We start from the raw sequence: 19313 nt of genomic DNA, 5'->3' as shown, positions 1-19313 counted from the left end.
TAGAGCTTTGCACAGCTTCGGAATTAGATAGGGATGAGAGTGTAGAGGATCCTGAGCCCAGATTTGGGAATTTCAGCAGGTTCAGGACATCATCAGACCCAGCATTAAATCCAACCTTAGGGCGGGAATATGGTTCCAGGAGCATTGAGCTCAGAGAGACAGATAGGCAGAAAAGACCTGAGCCTGCAAAGCTGGGATGTCCAGGTTGTAGAACCTGTCAAATGTGGATGGCGAAGACCAATCTGCCACTGCACAAATTTCTGCAATAGACACATCACTGAACCACGCCTAGGATGCCATGCCTCTCCTGGAATGTGCTCTGTACCCGATGGCATTGAAGGCCCAAGGAGGTGTATGCAAGAAGTATTGCATCAACTATCCAACAGGATAGTCTTTGCTTTGTGACCAAAAGCCCCTTGGTGCAGTCACCAAAGTATACAAAGAGCTGCCCCAACTGCCTAATGGAGGTGGAGTGGTCAGTGTAGATTCTTAACGCCCTGACAGGACAGACCAGATTTAGCTTCTGGTCATCATGCAGAAAGCGTGATTACTTACTAACCACGCCTTGGTTTCAGAACAACCTTAGAGTCGTTAGGCCTGAATTCAATGCAGGAGGGGCTCACAGAAACCACCTGTAAACCTCCAACTTGTTTAACTGATGCCAAAGCTAATAGGAAAGCACTTTTGGGCGACAGGGGTCGAATATCGGCTGATTGCAGCAGTTCAATGCATTTTTTGCAATGGTTCAATAATAATTTTTTGAAGCAGCTGCCACCGATCTGGACTCCACACAACCATTCACACCTCCTACAACCCCCTCTCCCCCACCCCTACAATTCACAACACAAAGACAAGGTTCACCAGGTCTTCCAGAAGCAGAAAAGGAAAAAAGCGCCAGGGCCAGACTGTGTTACACCAGTCTGTCTGAATTCCTGTTCCGACCAGCTGGCCCTCATCTTCACACAGATCTTTAACAGATCACTAGAGCTGTGTGAAGTCCCTTCATGCTTCAAATGCTCTACCATCACCCCTATCCCAAAGAAATCCCAAATTACAGGAATAAATGACTACAGGCCTGTGGCTCTAAAGTGTGTGGTCATGAAGTAATTTGAAAAACTAGTGCTGGCCCATCTGAATGACATTACTGGACCCTTACTGGATCCTATTCAGTTTGCCTACAGAGAAAACATCGTCTGTGGATGATGCAGTCAACATGGGACTGCATTATGTTTTTCAACATCTAGACAGACCACAGATTTATGTAAGGATCCTGTTTGTGGACTTCAGCTCTGCCTTTAACACTATCCTTCCAAACCTCCTTCTGCCCAAACTAATTTGGATCTCCATGCCCAACTCCTATCTGTCAATGGATCAACAGCTTCCAGACAAACAGGCAATAGTTAGTGAGGCTGGGAAAATACACATCCACCACACATACGATCAGCACCGGAGCTCCTCAGGGCTGCGTTCTCTCCCCACTGCTCTTCTCCCTGTACACTAAGGATTGCACATCTAAGGACCCTTCTGTCAAGCTCCTTGCAGATGACACCACACTCATCAGCCTCATTCAGGACGGTGACGAGTCTTACAGACAGGAGGTTAAAGAGCTGGCTGTCTGGTGAAGTCTTAACAGCCTGGAGCTCAACACGCTCAAAACTGTGGAGATGATCGTGGACTTCAGGAGAAACCCCACCCTGCACTCCTCCCATTCACCATTATGAACGGCACTCTAATGAGAGTGGAGTCATTCATGTTCCTGGGCACCATAATCTCTCAGAACCTGAAGTGGGACATTCACATATAGACTAAAAAGGCCCAGCAGAGGATCTACTTCCTTTGACAGCTGAGGAAGTTCAACCTGCTACAGAAGCTGCTGAAACAGTTCTACTCCATTCTATTTAATCCATCCTCTGCACTTCAATGACTGGCTCAGCTCAGCTACCAAATCTGACCTCAGAAGACTACAGAGTGTAAGGGATCAGCTTGCAGGAAAAGGCTGCTTCAAGTCTCATGGAATCAGCAAGGAGCAGAGTTGTCGTTGCCAAAGGAAAAATATTCAGTTATCCTATGCCGAGTGCCCGCTTATATAGCTATATAGCTTTATTATAGGCACATGCAGCTCCTCCTCGCCATCATTGGTTCATTTCTGAAACAGTGGCAGTGGAGATGCACTGTTGTGATTAAAAAAGTCTTCAGTAATCTGAGAAATGGAGTATTCCCCCCGCGTTTTAGCATTGCAATTCAAGTAAATTATTGAAAGGGAACTCCTGGGCTGTCATCATGGAACCTCCCGCCTGAAACTGTTTTTCCCAGAAGTTTACAATGGACTTACCAAGGCATGGTGTGGCCCTACTCAGCATGCATCCACTCTTCAAAGTCTGCCATCCTCACCTCTGTTGACAGTGCTGAAGAAAATGGTATTGCAAGCCGCTTCCTCTGTGATTCCTCTAGGTCTGCTTCACATGCGACCCCTCCAATATTGGCTCAGAACCAATGTACCATCCCACACTTGGCACCAGGGACTTTTTCATCTCAGGGTAACCCACTGCTGCATCTGATCTGTAGCTCCTTGGAAAACGTCTTGCCTGTTTCAGTCAGGCATCCCATTGGGACAGACCTCCTAAAGGAAGGGTCTCCAACAATTTGGGTTGGGGAGCACTGTACACGCCAGAGATCGGTACTTGAGTTAGTGACTCAGACTAGAGTCGCATTCGAGTCACATTTTTATATACTACACACTCGACCTGAAATGACTCCAGACTTGACTCGAGGAAAAGGACTCATGGATATTTGAAAAGGAACTTGAGACTTTTATTCTTAAATACTTGTTTAACTGATATTCAAAAGGTGGACCACATCCACACCCCGGCATCCATCTGGACCGCAAGCTGTGCTTTATTCAAGCCTCTCTCTCCATACACATGCCGAGGCCAAGTTTATAGCTGCGGATGATGCGGTTAACAACAGAAACAACAAAACAACAATGGTTATTTTTCATACTATCTATCTATCTATCTATCTATCTATCTATCTATCTATCTATCTATAACCTATGACTCTGACTGTTCAAATCAGATGTGACAAGACATTTCTGATCTAGCATTTTTAATCTGTAGGCTAATGAAAAAACATACAAAAGAATCATGTAATTATAATTGGGAAAAATGTTGTTGGATGGCTAAGATAGACTTCAACTTTGAAATTGCTAGTTATCTTTCTTTTCTTAGCTACATTGTTTTTAGATAATGATTTTAAGTAGGCTAAAATATTAAAATAGCATGGATTTCATGAAGGAAAACCCTGAACAGAAACAGTATTTTTTTCTGTTACATGGCATCGCATGTATCTAAATGTAAAACACAAAAATGTGTTGGAATAAAGCCAGAAAGCCTAAATGAGATTCCTGTGATTATAAACCTCAGTATAGCTACAGTAAGCTTATAGCAAGCAGTATATACTGGGTACTACATACTTTAAAAAAATAAATAAAATACAACTCATTAATACAACTTTAAAGCTGAAAAAAAAAAAAGCAATATATGTAAAAGTTTTTTTTTTTTTTTTTTATTCATTAAGACAAACACTTGCTGCCACCTACTGGAGGATTGCTTTCATATTTAAAAGGAGCTTATCTTTGCTTTTTTCCCACCCAATAGTTCTTATTTGTATATTAAAAAACAAACAAACAAACAAGAATACATTTAAAACACCAAGCTCATAACATCATTTATACTGTTGTAATTTTTGTAATTGTCAGTTCTCTAAATGTAGCATTTTCTTTCAGTTGTTTACAGGTGAATATTTACTTCAGCACCATTTGTTCTCAGCAGGGCCATTGCTAGTAGGGTGAAAAGTGGTGACGATTATAGGGGCCCATGGCTGAAGGGGGCCCCATGGCGATCTCAATTGACTGGCTGAGGCCAGTCTAAAAAGATGCTCAGGACAGTTGACGGCCACTGCTGTGCATCGCCACGAAAGCTTATCATTTGCATGTATTTTTAAGACTTGCCAATTTAAACATTCAAAATAGTTTAAAGCATTAAGCACAAGACTCGGAAAAACCTACGCACGCAGAGATAGGTATTTCAAAGAGCTTCAACACAGAAATTTGCCTCTTCTTTCCCTTTACCGACAAATCGGGGGAAGTCGTGGCCTAATGGTTAGAGGGTTGGATTCCCAATCGAAGGGTTGTGAGTTCTAGTCTCGGGCCGGATGGAATTGTGCGTGGGGGGAGTGCATGTACAGTTCTCTCTCCACCTTCAATACCACGATTTAGGTGCCCTTGAGCAAGGCATCGAACCCCCAACTGCTCCCCGGGCGCCGCAGCATAAATGGCTGCCCACTGCTCCGGGTGTGTGCTCACAGTGTGTGTGTGTTCACTGCTCTGTGTGTGTGCATTTCGGATGGGTTAAATGCAGAGCACAAATTCTGAGTATGGGTCACCATACTTGGCTGAATGTCACTTCACTTCACTTCAAATACATACAAATTTTTGTCAAAATACTAGTCTTGGAGAGTATTCTTTAGAGATAAAAAAAAATTGGTTATGTCTTAAGTGAAAGTAAACAATGGAGAAAGAAATTGAATGTGTATCATTATATTGGATGCGTTGTCTCTTAAAGTGACCACCTCTAATTTATTATCTGCTGTCCGTGTTCTTAATGTTAATCCAAGAAAATGAAAGAAAGAAAATCACTCACTACTCTTGACTGATTTACATTGTAGTTTTAACAATTTCTGATTGCAACAAGAAAATACAAATTTTGATAGTTTTTTACTAGTGGGTGCAAGGCACTATAGTTTATTTATATAAGCGAGTATAGCAAAATAAAGTAAACTGTGACATCTTATACCTAAAAATTCTTCATGCAGTGGACTACCAGTAAAATGTATAAAAAAAATAAAATAAAATACATTTGGACACATTCAGACACTTTGACCTGTCCATGTTTTGCCTAAGTGTTTTTTCTTGTATAATTATTTTCATACTAACAGTTGTCTAAAAGCCTGTGGCAGGGGATACAGACCATTACGGACTACACGCCCACACCGTGGACCTGTGACAGCAACATCTCTCTGCTGAACGAAGTGAACACCACCTTTGCTTTTTGAGAAACAAAACAGCTCCATTGCACAGAAGACTCCACCTCCTCCCGGTGACCAGGTGATGAAGCTGACCCCAGGCAGCATTAGGAGATCCTTCAGCAGGATCAATGCAAGCAAAGCTCCGGGTCCTGACAACATTCGTGGGAATGTACTGAGAGACTGTGCAGTGGAACTCATTGATGTCTTCACAGACATCTTCAACATCTCACAAAATCAGGCTGTTGTCCCCACATGCTTCAATGACTACCGTCCAGTTGCTCCTTCTCCTATTATCATGAAGTGCCCCCCCCCCCGGACCCCTTCCAGTTTGCATATCCGTCCAACCACTTGAACGATGACGCCATCACTACTGCTGTCCACCCAGTACTCACATATCTGGACAAAAAGGAATCATACTTTAGAATGCTGTTCATAGACTTCAGCATTGAACACTATCATCCCTCAACAGCTCATTCAAAACTGGTCCAGCTGTTGGACTTTCTTACTGGAAGACCTCAGGCAGTATGGGTTGGCAGTAACACATTCAGCACCATCACACTGAACACTGGGGCCCCCCAAGGATGTGTGCTGAGCCCCCTCCTCTTCACTCTGCTGACCCACAACTGCACACCGTCACACAACTCCAACCTCTTTATTAAGTTTACGGATGACACGACTGTGGTGGGTCACATTAGCAACAGAGATGAGACAAACTACAGGAGCATTTTGTGACTTTTTTTCTCACTTTTATTTTGTATGTTTTTTTTTCTTTATGTTTTTTGCCTTATGTTAATCTGCTATATATATATATATATATATATATATATATATATATATATATATATATATGTATATATGAAGAGTTTGGTTACAAAACGCAATAAATCTAAATAGATTTTTTCTAAATAGATCTGTTTTTTTTATTTTTTTATGCAATAACAAAAACAAAAATGGCATTAATAAAAACACTAACACAGACAATCTATGCAATATCACATTCATAATGGAATGCGATTCATCTAATGAATGTGATATAGTGTAGCTTGTCAGTGATCTATAGCTCTGTGTATTAAATGCACCTGAATCATTTCCATCTGAAATCTTGAATGAAGATTTACTGGTACTATTAATCACAGAACTGGCTTTACTGACGAAATGCGCATGACGTCATATAATAACTCATGATATGCATAAATAATAATTATAATAATAATAATAATAATAATAATAATAATAATAATAATAATAATAATAATAATTTACCTTAAATGTATATTTTATTTTTGTTATGTTTAAATTTTGTAAAAAAAAGAAAAAACTTGTGTTCACTCTGCTTCTTTATAGACACATTTTATTGTAAATTTCATTCAGTCCTATATTCCACAGCAGTCAATTTTGATATTTAATCTCTGAGATTTCACAACCTTTCAAGTATATCAGAACCATACATACACAAAGGACGTGTTGGGTCTTAATCTTGCTCATCCTTGTTCTTTGAGTCATGGTTTATCTGTTCATGTCCCTTCACATTTAACCAGAACTTTACCACCTTCTCCGGTGACCCCGCAATTGCTGTAATGACCTTGGAAAGGTCTTGACTTTTAGGATCTTTTATATAGGTCCGAAACTGAGAAGGATTTGGAGGGCCAGAGGGATTTATGCCCAACCATTTCAGACAAGCACCCACATAAGCATCCTCCATGTTAAAGGGTTTTATGGCTTCAGAAGCCTCAACTATTTTGGGGGGAAGATCATTGGAGAAAACATATCCCATTCCAAGTACATACGTGGGGTATTTCGGTTCAGGGTACAGTTCCTTAGGAACATACCATTTTGAGTTTTTTCTCCTGACGACAGGCCGGTTCCACATCAAGTAGCCTGTAATGTAGTTCTCTCTGGGTGTGTTGGGTGCCAATAGCAGGCTCATCAGGTTCTCCACATTTATGTACATGTCAGAATCAACCTTCATACTAAAATTAGCTTGAGAGCAACGAGTGGCCAACCAGTCCATGATCACCACTGTCTTTATGGTCAGGTTGAAGTAGGAGTCCACAAAGTTGCTCTGCACTAAATCTCTGTGTTGACGGCTCTCTTCCTCCAGCTTCTGTTGAGCTTCAGGTCCTCCAGTCAAACCCACGAAGAACAGAGTCAGCACTGCTTTTCCCTGCACTGAGCTCTCATTCCCCCATGTGCTCCGGATGGCGTTACGAGCCTCTACCTGATGGGGCGCCACAGGGACCATAAAGACCAGGAACGGATCCCACTGTCTACATTTATCTGGTTCATCAAGAATAAAATGATAGTTGCTTGGATGTGCTATATATTGGAGAATTGATTTAGGTTCTGTGCTAACGGATGCAATGGGGTTTTCCACTGTGGTAGTTGTTTGAATAGTTTGATTAATTAAAAAATTCCAGACATTTTTTTTGCCAGACAATTCCTCAGACACATTATATAGCTTAGTTTGCTTTGCAATGTTAAACCAGGTGAGAGTGTGTGTGACTGGCATGAGAGAGAAATCATAAACATAAGCAATAATAAACACTAATGATGTCAGGATGACCAGCACAACAAATCCTGGTTTAACGTGACCCATCTCTCCCTTGAGCCAAATGGTACCTGAGAAACAAAATGTGGGGACAAAAGAAACAGAAAGGTTAAAAGACAAAATAATCTTAAGACTGGTTTTTGCTTTAATATATTTATTTATTTGTACAGAGCTCCTTGAAAGTTTGTGAACCCTTTAGAATTTTCTATATTTCTGCATGAATATGACCCAAAACATAATTATATTTTCACACAAATCCTGAAATTAGTCAAAATTAATCCAGTCAAACAAAGGAGACAAAAAATATATACTTTGTGATTTATTTACTGAGAAAAATGATGAAATGTTAAATATTTGTGAGTGGCAAAAGTATGTGAATCTTTGCTTTCAGTATCTGGTGTGACCCCTTTTGCAGCAATAACTGCAAGTAACGTTTCTTGTAACTGCTGATAAGTCCTGTACAATGTTTTGTTTTAGACCATTCCTCAGTACAGAGCACTTCAACTCTGTGATGTTGGTGGGTTCCCTCCTATGAACTGCTTGCTTCAGGTCCTTCCACAAAAATTCAATTGGATCAAGGGCACAATTTGACTCAGTCATTCCAAAACATTAGCTTGGTCCTCCTTTAACCATTCTTTGGTAGAACGACTTGTGTGCTTGCGGTCGTCGTCTTGATGCATGACCCACTTTCTCTTGAGATTCAGTTCTTGGACAGATGTCCTGACATTTTCCTTCATAATTTGCTAGTATAATTCAGAATTCATTGTTCCATCATTGATGGCAAGCCATCCTGGACCAGATGCAGCAAAACAGGCCCAAACCATGATACTATCACCACCATGTTTCACAGATGGGATAAGGTTCTTATGCTGGAATGCTAGTGTTTTCTTTCTCCAAAAATAACACTGCTCATTTAAACAAAAATGTTTTTGTCTTATCCATCCACAAAACATTTCTCTAGTATTCCTCTGGCTTTTCTACATGATCTTTATCAAACTGCAGACAGGCAGCAATTGAATTCTCTTGTTCAACTTTCAGGGATTGTATGGAAATTTTTGGGTTATATTTATGCAGAAATATATCAAATTCTAAAGAGTTCACAAACGTTCAAGAAGCACTGTATATATACAGTTTTATGCAATAACAGCCTGTCGACACATCTTTGCCACTGATAAATTTGTAGATTTGGAACAATGTTTTGGGTCATTGTCCTGCTAAAACAACCGACCCCAACTGTGGAGGTAGAGACCTTAAACCTTTGTGTAATTTTTTTTATCCTTCTCCTAATTCAAATTGAATAATTATCCTAGTTTTTAGGTCATTAGGGGTTCTTTTGAGGTTCCCATGTTGCTTCTTTCCAGTAGAGAATCAAGGAGAAGCACAACTATTAATTAGCTTCCTTAAATATAAGTTTCCTGAATTTGCAGTGTTAGGGTTCACAGAGCCAGTCAAATCAATATTTTGTTGTAATTAATCAAATAAGTAATAAGTGACTACATGTATTCAAATCAATACAATAGAAAGGGTGCATAAAGTTTTGCACAGACAATTTTTCACATTCGACTTTATTTCATACTACTCAATACTGCTACACTCAAAAACATCACTTTATGCAGCTTTCTTTAGAAAATGAATGGCATATCACTACGATTTATATATATATATATATATATAGAAGCAAGAGCAAGGAAAGGGAAAAGAAAAAAGAAGTAGTATAAAAAATGGATGAATGATTATATGGTTAAATGATTATAAATGAATAAAAAAGCAAAGATGTATATGTTAAAATATTTATATGATGTTACCTGTTGTGCAGTTCCTCTTTTCCTATTAAAAAAAGTTAACATTTAGCAGTTAAACAATAACAGTTAAGAAATATTACCAAAAAAATTATCAGTATTTCAAAATGCAAACAATATCAGTACGTGTTCAAGTGTCCTGTCACTGTATGGAAGTGGGTTTTGTGAAGTCAGCATGGCCTGAACGTATGTCTATGAGCAGTTTTGGGGTGACGTATTACAAGAATCGTGCGACTCTTTTCCTGGGTTTTTTGAAGGCAGATCAATGTTCACAACAAAAAAATTAAAATGAAGCAGAGATTAGGGAGCTGCTCACTGTCCGCACTGAAGCCGAGATCGTTTACCAGTTTAGTGGAACGGTATGCATCACATTACACGTCACATCCTAATGTCACATACGGAATCTTTACTGGATGTGTGTGAACCATAGACTGTATAAAAACATGGACATAGTGTCCGTGACATCAATCATAGGTTTCAGAAGAGCGTTTTTAAAGGCAAAAGTAGGCAGAGTGGGCCATCGCCATCTTTGCAGCACATCATGCGCGTCACTCCCGAAATGGGCAAAAAGGCGGGTGCATATAGACAGCAGCGGCATTCCACCTTTTACTTAAGTGGCCGCGCCTCTAAATATACAGAAATATAAGGCTTAATATAATTTGAACGGATGAGTTATAAAAAAAAATCACCCACCTCACAGTTGCCATGAAGGGCAAAATTAGCTATATAGATCAAAACCATTTTTTGAACCAGGCTGTAAACATGTTTTTTCTGCTTTAAGGTTGGGCATTTTAACACGGGGAGTCTATGGGATTGACTCCCTTTTTGAGCCAGCCTCCAGTGTCTAGTTGAGGAAATACAGTTTTAGTCACTTCCGTATGGGCTTCAAGAGAGAGAGCGGGAGGTTGCCGCTTGGTGTGAACATACACTCAGACTAGAGAAAATCACTGGCACCATGAAGGAACCAAAATCAAACGATCCCGGGACAAATCACGGGACATATATTCCGTGCATTTCCAGAATCTCTGTGTGAAAGATGCTTTTGCTTTTCCCTTTACTCACTGACACCGTTTCTGTCCCTGTGATAAATTTGGAGTAAGGTGCAAAGTCAAAGGCAGCTCTTCTTTTTAATAACATTTGTTTTTTTTTTTTTGTTATTGAAAAATAATTACAAATGTTACCTTGGCATCTGACTTAAAATAAGTTAAGGCACCTTTATTATTAAATATTTAATGAAAGGAAATTAAAATAAAACATACAAAAACAAATAACTAAATTAAACTAAACTTAAATGAAAACTAAAAATAGTGAAAAACATATTAAAAAGACAATAGATAATTAAAGGTACAGGTTGTAGGACCTGCCACTAGAGGGCACACTACCAAAACAATAACAGTCGCGTGGTTTGATGACGCTACGAAGGAGCGTGGAATGATGGGATTTGTTGTCTTCTAACACAACATTGGTCATACATAGCAAAAGCGAGTTCAACGATTAGCGCGAGTAGATTAGTAGATCAGACTATGGATCAGACGCATCCTTGCGCGGGTCTAGAGACGCAAAGCCCTGCGTTTGGCGTGTATGCCCCATAATACTAATTTTGTTGATCGTTATAATAGCATACATTTTCTGTAAAGATACGAATCAAAACAACTCACCTGTTGAGTAAAACACAAGCAAGATCGGCATCTCTTTCTAGTTGAAGTTTGTCGCAAAGCTATCTCCATCTAGAAAATGCAACACCGATATTGATCCTCGCTCTTTCTCTCCTCTTGTCCCAAACTCTTCTTGGGTCGTTTGGTTGGCCCATACGCTTACGTTTACGGGAGCTGTCCTTGTCGACAGAACCAGCGGCAGACGGTAAACAGTAATTATGCTCCATAAATAAGTAACACAATCCACCATAAAATGTGCACAAAGAAGTAAATAAGGAACTGCTTGAAGCAAGCTAGTGGTTTGCTGGACGCCAGACACTACTTCTGCATTTGTCCACGAACACTGTTGTCATGTGGTTTCTATGTCAGTAAAGGCAGTAACAAAGGGTAACTAACATCTAACTAACCCATCCAAAGTGCACACACACAGCATTGAACACACACCCAGGGCAGTGAACAGCCTTTTATGCTGCAGCACCCAGGGAGCATTTGGGGGTTCGGTGCCTTGCTCAAAGGCACCTAAGTTGTGGTATTGCCAGCCTGAGATTTGAACCTACAACCCTAGAGTTAGGAGTCAAACTCTCTAACCACTAGGCCACGACTACCCCTAAAGTGTTGTAACCCCAACACTGCTCATGGAAATATTCAATGCAATACAGTGACAGGACACTTGAACACGTAACTGTCATTCTTTAACTGTTAAATGTTAACTTTTTCAAATAAAAAAAGAGGAACTGCTTGAAACGTAAGATCATATAAAGCCTTTATCATATACATCTTCATTTTTAAATAACTTATAATCATGTATCATTTAACCATATAATCATTTATCACATTTGATTATATTAACTTATTACTTAATCTGATTTCCTTTCCTTGCTCTTTCTTCCTTGCTTTTATTATTGTGTGGTTTCAAGAGATGATTGTCTTCATTTTAAAGGTTTTAATGTCACACTATGATGTTGTGAAGACTGAAAGAAGATTGTTAATATCATTTGGGGTCTCATAAAATATTTGGTGTTTATAGGATCTTGTAAATAGACTGGACTTAATATTCCTGACATGAAGACTTGATCTAACATTTTTGGTCAGAATGATATTGACACGATCCACCACTATAAAATAAACTGTTGCCTAAAAAGAGCATATGAAAATTCATCCCTTACTGTATTGGTCTTTGTATGTAAATTATAGTTTAAACAGGAAATAAAAAAGCAGGGGTGAACATACCTCTTCCGTATGCATTCGATCGCCATTACCACATGTTATTCTTATCTAAAGAATCCAATGAAAGCAAAAGTATGTCAGTTGTTTTGCCCTACAATACCTGAGTTAATGTGTTCCTTCTTATAATCATTCAACCAGGGGTGGGGCTAAAACGTGAAAAAAGTACTGAGAAAAAGAAAAAGGAAGAGCCACAAGACGATTCTAGTTGTCCTCTGTATATAACATAACTCAAATATGTATTTGGCAGCTCACAAAAACTAAATAAAAATATTAAAATGTTAGAATTTGTCTAATAATGGCGGTATCCACCATCAAGGTTTTCTGAAATTCCTGCAACTTTTATGAAGTCAAAGGCAAATGTGGTAAATAATATTGCTATTTAAATATGACAAGCTCATAGCTCGTAAGATATGGGAAACACAATTTCAAACGGACTTTGCATTTCCATTTTAGATTTGGCAGACACTGTGCGTTCGCTTAAACGAAAATGCAAATGGTAATGCACGATTTGCATTTGCGTTTGGATTATATCACATTTTATGCGTCCAAAAATTGAAAACGCATTTGCAAATCCAATTTGCAATTCCTTTTGAATAATGTCCGTAATATCATTCCATATTTATGCTTTCAGGTTGAAAATAAAACTTATATAGTACAGTTTGTGATCTAAAATGGTAATTTTATATTAACAGCTGTCAACCATGTCGGTACGCAAATGCGCTGTCAGAACATATTAATATAACGCACTTTTTATTTTGGTCGCGCATGCGGACCTGCGGACCACTTATGTGCACCCCTGGCTATTAATAGCTGCTGATATATTCCTCTCACACATGCAAATATTATACACATTATTTATACATTTATTCAAACAAAAATCATATTTCACACAGCAAATGATTTTGTTATCTGCTATACATTCAAAGGGGACATGTTGGCTTTTAATTTTGCTCATTCCTGTTCCTTGTGTGCTGGTATCTGTTCACTTGTGTCTTTTTACTTTTTGCCAGAACTCTATTATCTGCTTTGGTGACCTTGCAATTGTTGTAATGACCTTGGAAAGGTCGTGACCTTTAGAATCCTTCATATAGGTCTGAAATTGAGAAGGATCTGGAGCCCGTGAAGGTTTTATGCCCAGCCGTTTCAGACAAGTGCCCATATACGCATCCTCTATGTTAAATGGCTTCATGTCCTTGGAAGCATCAACTACTTTTTTTGGAAGATCATTGGAGAACACATATCCTACTCCCAACACATATGTGGGGTATTTTGATGCGGGGTACAGCTCTTCTGAGACATAATACTTAGATTTTTTGTTTCTAATTACATTCTGGTCCCACATCAAATAGCCTGTAATGTAGTTCTCTCTGGGTGTGTTGGGTGCCAATAGCAGGTTTAGCAGGTTTTCCACGTTTATGTACATGTCAGAATCAACCTTCATAGCATAAGATGCTTGAGGGCAACGAGTGGCCAACCAGTCCATGATCACCATTGTCTTTATGGTCAGGTTGAAGTAGGAGTCCACAAAGTTGCTCTGCACTAAATCTCTGTGTTGACGGCTCTCTTCCTCCAGCTTCTGTTGAGCTTCAGGTCCTCCAGTCAAACCCACCAAGAACAGAGTCAGCACTGCTTTTCCCTGCACTGAGCTCTCATTCCCCCATGTGCTCCGGATGGCGTTACGAGCCTCTACCTGATGGGGCGCCACAGGGACCACAAAGACCAGGAACGGATCCCACTGTCTACATTTATCAGGTTCGTCCAGAAGGAAATGATAGTTGCTCGGGTGAGCCACATGATGATGCACTGAAATGTGATGTTTTTGTGTGGTAATTGTTTGAATGATTTGTTGATTAGTTGCACAATTCCAGACAAATCTTTTGCCAGATAAGCCTTCAGTCACCACATTATAAGACTTATGAGTCTTATTTACAAGGTTAAACCAAGCGTGACGGTCTTTAACTGGATTGAATGAGAAATCATAGACAAAAAATATGACAGAAAATGATAATGTCAATGCAACCAGCAGAACAAAACCTGTTTTAATGTGGCATTTTAAATCTCTATCATGAGCAGAACAGCACCTGAGAAAGAAAGAGAAACATAAGTGTCTATATAATCTCCTTCGGATCAGTTTTTATTATATTACTGAAAATATGAATCTTTTGAATATTACTACACTTAAATAAGTAAATAAATGTATGCATTTAGCAGATGTTTTTCTCAAAAGTGACTTACAGTGAATTCAGGCTAACATTTTTTACCTATCATGTGTTCCCTGGGAATCGAACCCACAACCTTGCACTGCTAACACAATGGTCTACCACTTGAGCCACAGGAGCACAAATAATTTAATTTAAATTTCATTTAAAAATGTACTACACTTATACTAATAATACTACATTCTTAAATGTATACTTAAGTAGATGAGAACATTTTAATGTCGCACGCACACAGCCAGGGACAATAACACCACAAATTCTCATAAAATATATATTTTTCGAAGATGGCTTCAAAAGAATCTCTTAACCCAACACTGATCATTTTTGAGTATGGTTTTTGTATGTGTTTGACATTCAAACATGTTATGATGCTAATCGGTCTCATTGTCCTAAAGTTGCTGGGCTGGTTTTCTGTCTTTATTACACAATCTTCTTTCTGACAGTTTGTGATTAAATATTGCTATAAATGGAAGGTTGACATGAATTTTAAAACAAAGAAACATGCATTTGGGACACATCTTTTTCCAGAGTAATAACCAAATATTATTTGTATTTGTTGCCATATTTTATGCATTTTAGCCAGTAGTGTACAGTCTATAATCAGGCGATGTTATTTATAACTAATTTGAAATGTCTAATGATAGCCAACTAAAGTTTGTTGATGTATTGAATTGCAAAAATCTGAAACTAGTCTCTATAACTAGCCCCTTTCCTCATACTCATAGTCCTCGCCTGTATGAAAAGCACAATTTGAATAGCAAATGAAAGCAGAGATGAACGTACCTCTTCCACGTGCTTCTGATCACCATGACTGTGTGTTTGACTGCTTGTCTAAAAGAATAACTGAAAAATGCATTTTTTTTTTCCTTTAGTACCTGATGGGGGTGGAGCTGAAACCTCTTCCAATACAATTATAAGAGGGACTTTCAACAAATGTATTTTTTAAATACTTTTTTTTTCTTTGTCTTTTACATTTAAAATTTTTTATATAAACTGTTACCTAACATTACCTTTTCAAATGCTTTTCTTAAATAAATAAATACATAATTTAATTACATTTTCTAACATTTAAACTGTTTGCAACACCATTTCCGAGTCTGTCCCTCACATAGGACAGAGGTAGGTGTGTGTGTACTCCAAACCATGTGTGATGCCTGAAATGTTTAAGTGGGTGGTCCTTCCTATGAAACAGTGGACAAAGTGTAATATATAAAAGTCAGTGCTTCAGATACATAATATTTCTCATTTGCTAAAAGCAATTTTGCTACACGAGAAGCACGTTCAACTCGTACATGCAGATGGTTGTCATGGTAATAAACAATGTAAACAACAACCATTTGCATGTCCGTGCTTAATGCACATCTCGCATATGAAAAGCATTTTAGAGGGCCCTTGGCTTTTGGGGGCCCACTACGTCTGCCCCTGAGTCCAATTGAGCCATTAATCTGATTAGAACCTGATTTTTTTGGTTGCATGTATAGCAGGTGCAAATTACAAATATGCAGATTTTTGTAAAGTGAAGTCAAAATGCAAAACTCAATGGAAATATCACACGACTGAAATGTCATTGCAAATCATATTTTTGCATATTTTGCTGCTTCAGTATGTAAGATCATTTTTCCATGTTTCAAAGGTATACTGAAAAAAATAAATTCTCTACTCCCCTTGTCTTCAACTTCATCTGCACTGCTTGTATGCTGGATATTAGCTTCTGGGTCAAATCCTGACTGATGGCGATTCATTCTTGCCTTATCTCTCAGAGTTGATTACAATGTGTGGGCCTCTGCTTGTCCACTCGCCTTTTGAGGACTGACCACATGTTCTCTATGGGACTGGGATCCGAAGAGTTACCTGACCACAGATCCAAAATTTCAATGTTATGATCTTCGAGCCACTTCTTTATCACGTGCTTTGCGACATGGTGCTCTGAGATATAGTACTTCGATTTTTTGTTTCTAATGACATCCTGGTTCCACATCAAATAGCCTGTAATGTAGTTCTCTCTGGGTGTGTTGGGTGCCAATAGCAGGCTCAGCAGGTTCTTCAAGTTTATGTACATATCAGAATCAATCTTCATAGCATAGGATGCTTGAGGGCAACGAGTGGCCAACCAGTCCATGATCACCATTATCTTTATGGTCAGGTCGAAGTAGGAGTCCACAAAGTTGCTCTGCACTAAATCTCAAAATGGTCCAAAATTTCAATGCTATGATCTTCGAGCTACTTCTCTATCACTTGCTCCATAATGCTGGAAAATGCAAAAATCATCACCAACTTGCACATGGATTGTTGAAAGAAGTCACTCTTGCAGGACGTTGATACAATTCTTTATTCCTGGCAGTGTGTTTGAGCAGAATTATGAGAGAACCCACTCCCTTGGTTGAAAAATGACCCCACACATGCATGGTCTTAGGATGCTTCACTGTTGGCTCGTCACAGGACGTTCACCTTTTCTTCTCCAAACAATCGATTTTCCAGATCTCCAAAACAGTCGGAAGGACGCTTCTGAGAAAATAACTTTGCACCAGTTTTCTGCTGTCCAATTTCAGTCTGTTCTTGACGTTTTTCTTGAAGAAGTGGCTTATTTGATGCACCATTGGAGACACGATTCTGTAGCTGACTCCTCAGGAGGAGATGGTCCTGGCGCTTGCTGGACACTCTGGGACATCCTGAAGACTTCACTGCAGTTGAACCTCTCTCGTTGAAGTTCTTGATGATCCAGTAAATGGTTCTTTCAGATGCAATATTCTTTGTAGCAATTTCCTCTAATGTGGGGCCATTTTGATGCAAAGCGATGATGACTGTGAATGTTTCTTTGGAGGTAACCATTGCTAACAAGAACACAATGATTGGAAGTAAATCTTCCCTCCTTTTAAAATAATCAGTCTGCTCTTACAATTACAATTAGTCTGATAGTGATTTTACCTGACTAGTACTCATTCACACTTTCACATGTGCTGCTGATATGATTAGTCCATTAATATTAGCTGGTCATTTTTTTGTCAGGATCAAAAAAACTGTGAAATTGCATTCACTGGACAATAGCTGATGCTTGCCAGCAAGGTGGCGCTCTGACACACTGAACAGTGCTTTTAATGTATTTCATACACCATGATTTAACTGATACAATCAGAAACACAAGAAATTATATGAATCATGTATTTACAATTATACATTTTTAACAGAGCAATGCCATTTCTTTAATTTAATAACATTTTCTCGAACCTAACCTATCATTATAAAGTGTACCCACAACAGAGCAATAAATAGCTTAATAGCAGTGAACCAAAGTTTCACCATCACAAATATATAGTATAGTATGAAGCAGATCCATTGTGGTCTATCAGTTTGTTCAGGGTGCCTTTCGGATCTTGTTTTGAGCAAATTCTTCAGCACAGTGCAAGATGTCTGTGATACCTGTGACACAAAATGAGCCCATTTAATGGCTGAGCCACTAGCAGAACCCTATGAAAAGCATATCAAGACAATTAAGTACCTGTGTGGTTATATCATAGTTGTGAGATATTGTGTGCTGTACCTTGGTAAATGTGTTGGTGGTTTGCTCAAAGGATGGGTAGACAACCCTGCTCCTGGAGAGCTACTATCCTGCAGAGCAGAGTTGGAAATACAGAAAGAAGTAGCCCTCCAGGAGGTGGACTCGCAACCCATATTCCCAAAGAGTTCCAGCAGTTTCGGAAGAACCTTACATGCCACAGTAAAGCTCCAAGGAAACTTGTTTGTTGGTGTTTGAGTTAAGCAGATCTGAAATGGGTAGGCCCTGCTCCTACTCACTGTTTTTACATTACCATGTCCCTGTAGGGACTCTGTAAAATGCAATTTGTATACATGATAACTTGTATAGAACTCTTGCATTGTGTACAAGTTTTTAATAAAATTTAGTATTTACATTTTTTAGGAGGCATGAAGTGTCCAGATATTACAGAAAAAATGCATAATTAAATACATAAAATGATTGCCCAAATCTTGAAGTAATCACCAAAAAAACTTTTTTTTTTATGGCTGTAAATAAAAACAATTATGGTACATGTCCAAAAGCATAGCAGAACCGTTGGACTTAGACGTGGGTGCTGGTTTTTATGTCTGTGTTATTATTATCCTACATGTGTGATTGTGTTCCTGGTTAATCCCCGCACTGACGAACAGTAGAGGCGGGTCTCCTCTCGGACGACACATCCTGGTGCTCGTAACCTTCCTTGAAAAAGTCGATAAACCTCCGCCGTACCATTTAAGATGTGTATTCTTTATGCGAATCTTATATGGACAGGGTCAAGCAACGTCTTAATCCCGCAGATAAAGCACTTAATTTTGTTTTTAAAAGCTTACAGTGGACCGGTTTCACCAGCCCTATGCGCGCATCCAATCAGCGACGAGAATGAAACTGAAAATGAAACTAAACAGGACATTACATATATTCTATGTAAATATGAAAAATATAAACATAAAATCTTTACAAAAAAATGCAGTAATGTGCTGATGAAAATATATAAATTATGTATATAAAATATAATGTATATAATGTAGTTAACCGGTAATGAGATTTTGTGGTTACGTTTTTGTAAGCTTTTAAAACAAACAAATAATACATCAATCGCTCTTTATATCTCCTCAGTGTGGTCCTGTTTGTTCAAACGCATGTAGTGAACCACATTAACAACCAAAACAAATCTGATCAGTAAATTAGTGTAAAATCTACATATTTACAACACCATTCAAAAGTTTGGGGTTGATAAATCGTCAATGTATTCGAAAGTGTGTATTA

General features: G+C 38.7%; 2 protein-coding genes across 4 annotated transcripts in view; both read right to left on the bottom strand.

Annotated features, from left to right (window-relative positions):
• Window positions 1-12424, bottom strand: part of LOC127942789 (beta-1,3-galactosyltransferase 2-like) — a 61343-nt gene extending 48919 nt beyond the window's left edge. The window contains exons 1-3 of one of the 3 annotated variants that reach the window (XM_052538739.1): window positions 12318-12395; window positions 9439-9460; window positions 7304-7704 (exon numbers count right to left, since the gene is read on the bottom strand). In XM_052538739.1, the coding sequence (XP_052394699.1) occupies window positions 7304-7704; window positions 9439-9460; window positions 12318-12332 (438 nt within the window). In that variant the 5' untranslated portion in view covers window positions 12333-12395. Of the gene's footprint in view, window positions 1-6422; window positions 7705-9438; window positions 9461-12317 lie in introns of those variants that run through there. The other 2 variants (XM_052538738.1, XM_052538741.1) reach the window with 2 other exon arrangements.
• An 872-nt stretch (window positions 12425-13296) lies between these two features.
• On the bottom strand, window positions 13297-18779 carry LOC127942468 (beta-1,3-galactosyltransferase 2-like). The gene is made up of 3 exons (XM_052538182.1): window positions 18692-18779; window positions 16348-16708; window positions 13297-14395 (listed from the first exon to the last, which is right to left on the bottom strand). Exons 1-3 carry the CDS (start codon window positions 18777-18779, stop codon window positions 13297-13299), a joined length of 1548 nt encoding a protein of 515 aa, XP_052394142.1.
• Between the last annotated feature and the right edge of the window lie 534 nt (window positions 18780-19313).

Source organism: Carassius gibelio, chromosome A22 (assembly GCF_023724105.1).
Source record: "Carassius gibelio isolate Cgi1373 ecotype wild population from Czech Republic chromosome A22, carGib1.2-hapl.c, whole genome shotgun sequence".
NCBI lineage: Eukaryota > Metazoa > Chordata > Actinopteri > Cypriniformes > Cyprinidae > Carassius > Carassius gibelio.
This window is presented reverse-complemented; position numbering and strand designations above follow the sequence as displayed.

What these genes read in the sequence shown, in the direction of transcription:
- LOC127942468 (XM_052538182.1), bottom strand. Translation starts at nt 18,779, where the DNA reads ATGGTACGGCGGAGGTTTATCGACTTTTTCAAGGAAGGTTACGAGCAC. An exon ending in GAGACCCGCCTCTACTGTTC is followed by an intron (nt 16,709 to 18,691) that starts GTCAGTGCGGGG and finishes TTTGAGATTTAG; the next exon opens with TGCAGAGCAACTTTGTGGAC. An exon ending in AGTCCCATAGAGAACATGTG is followed by an intron (nt 14,396 to 16,347) that starts GTCAGTCCTCAA and finishes TTTCTTTCTCAG; the next exon opens with GTGCTGTTCTGCTCATGATA.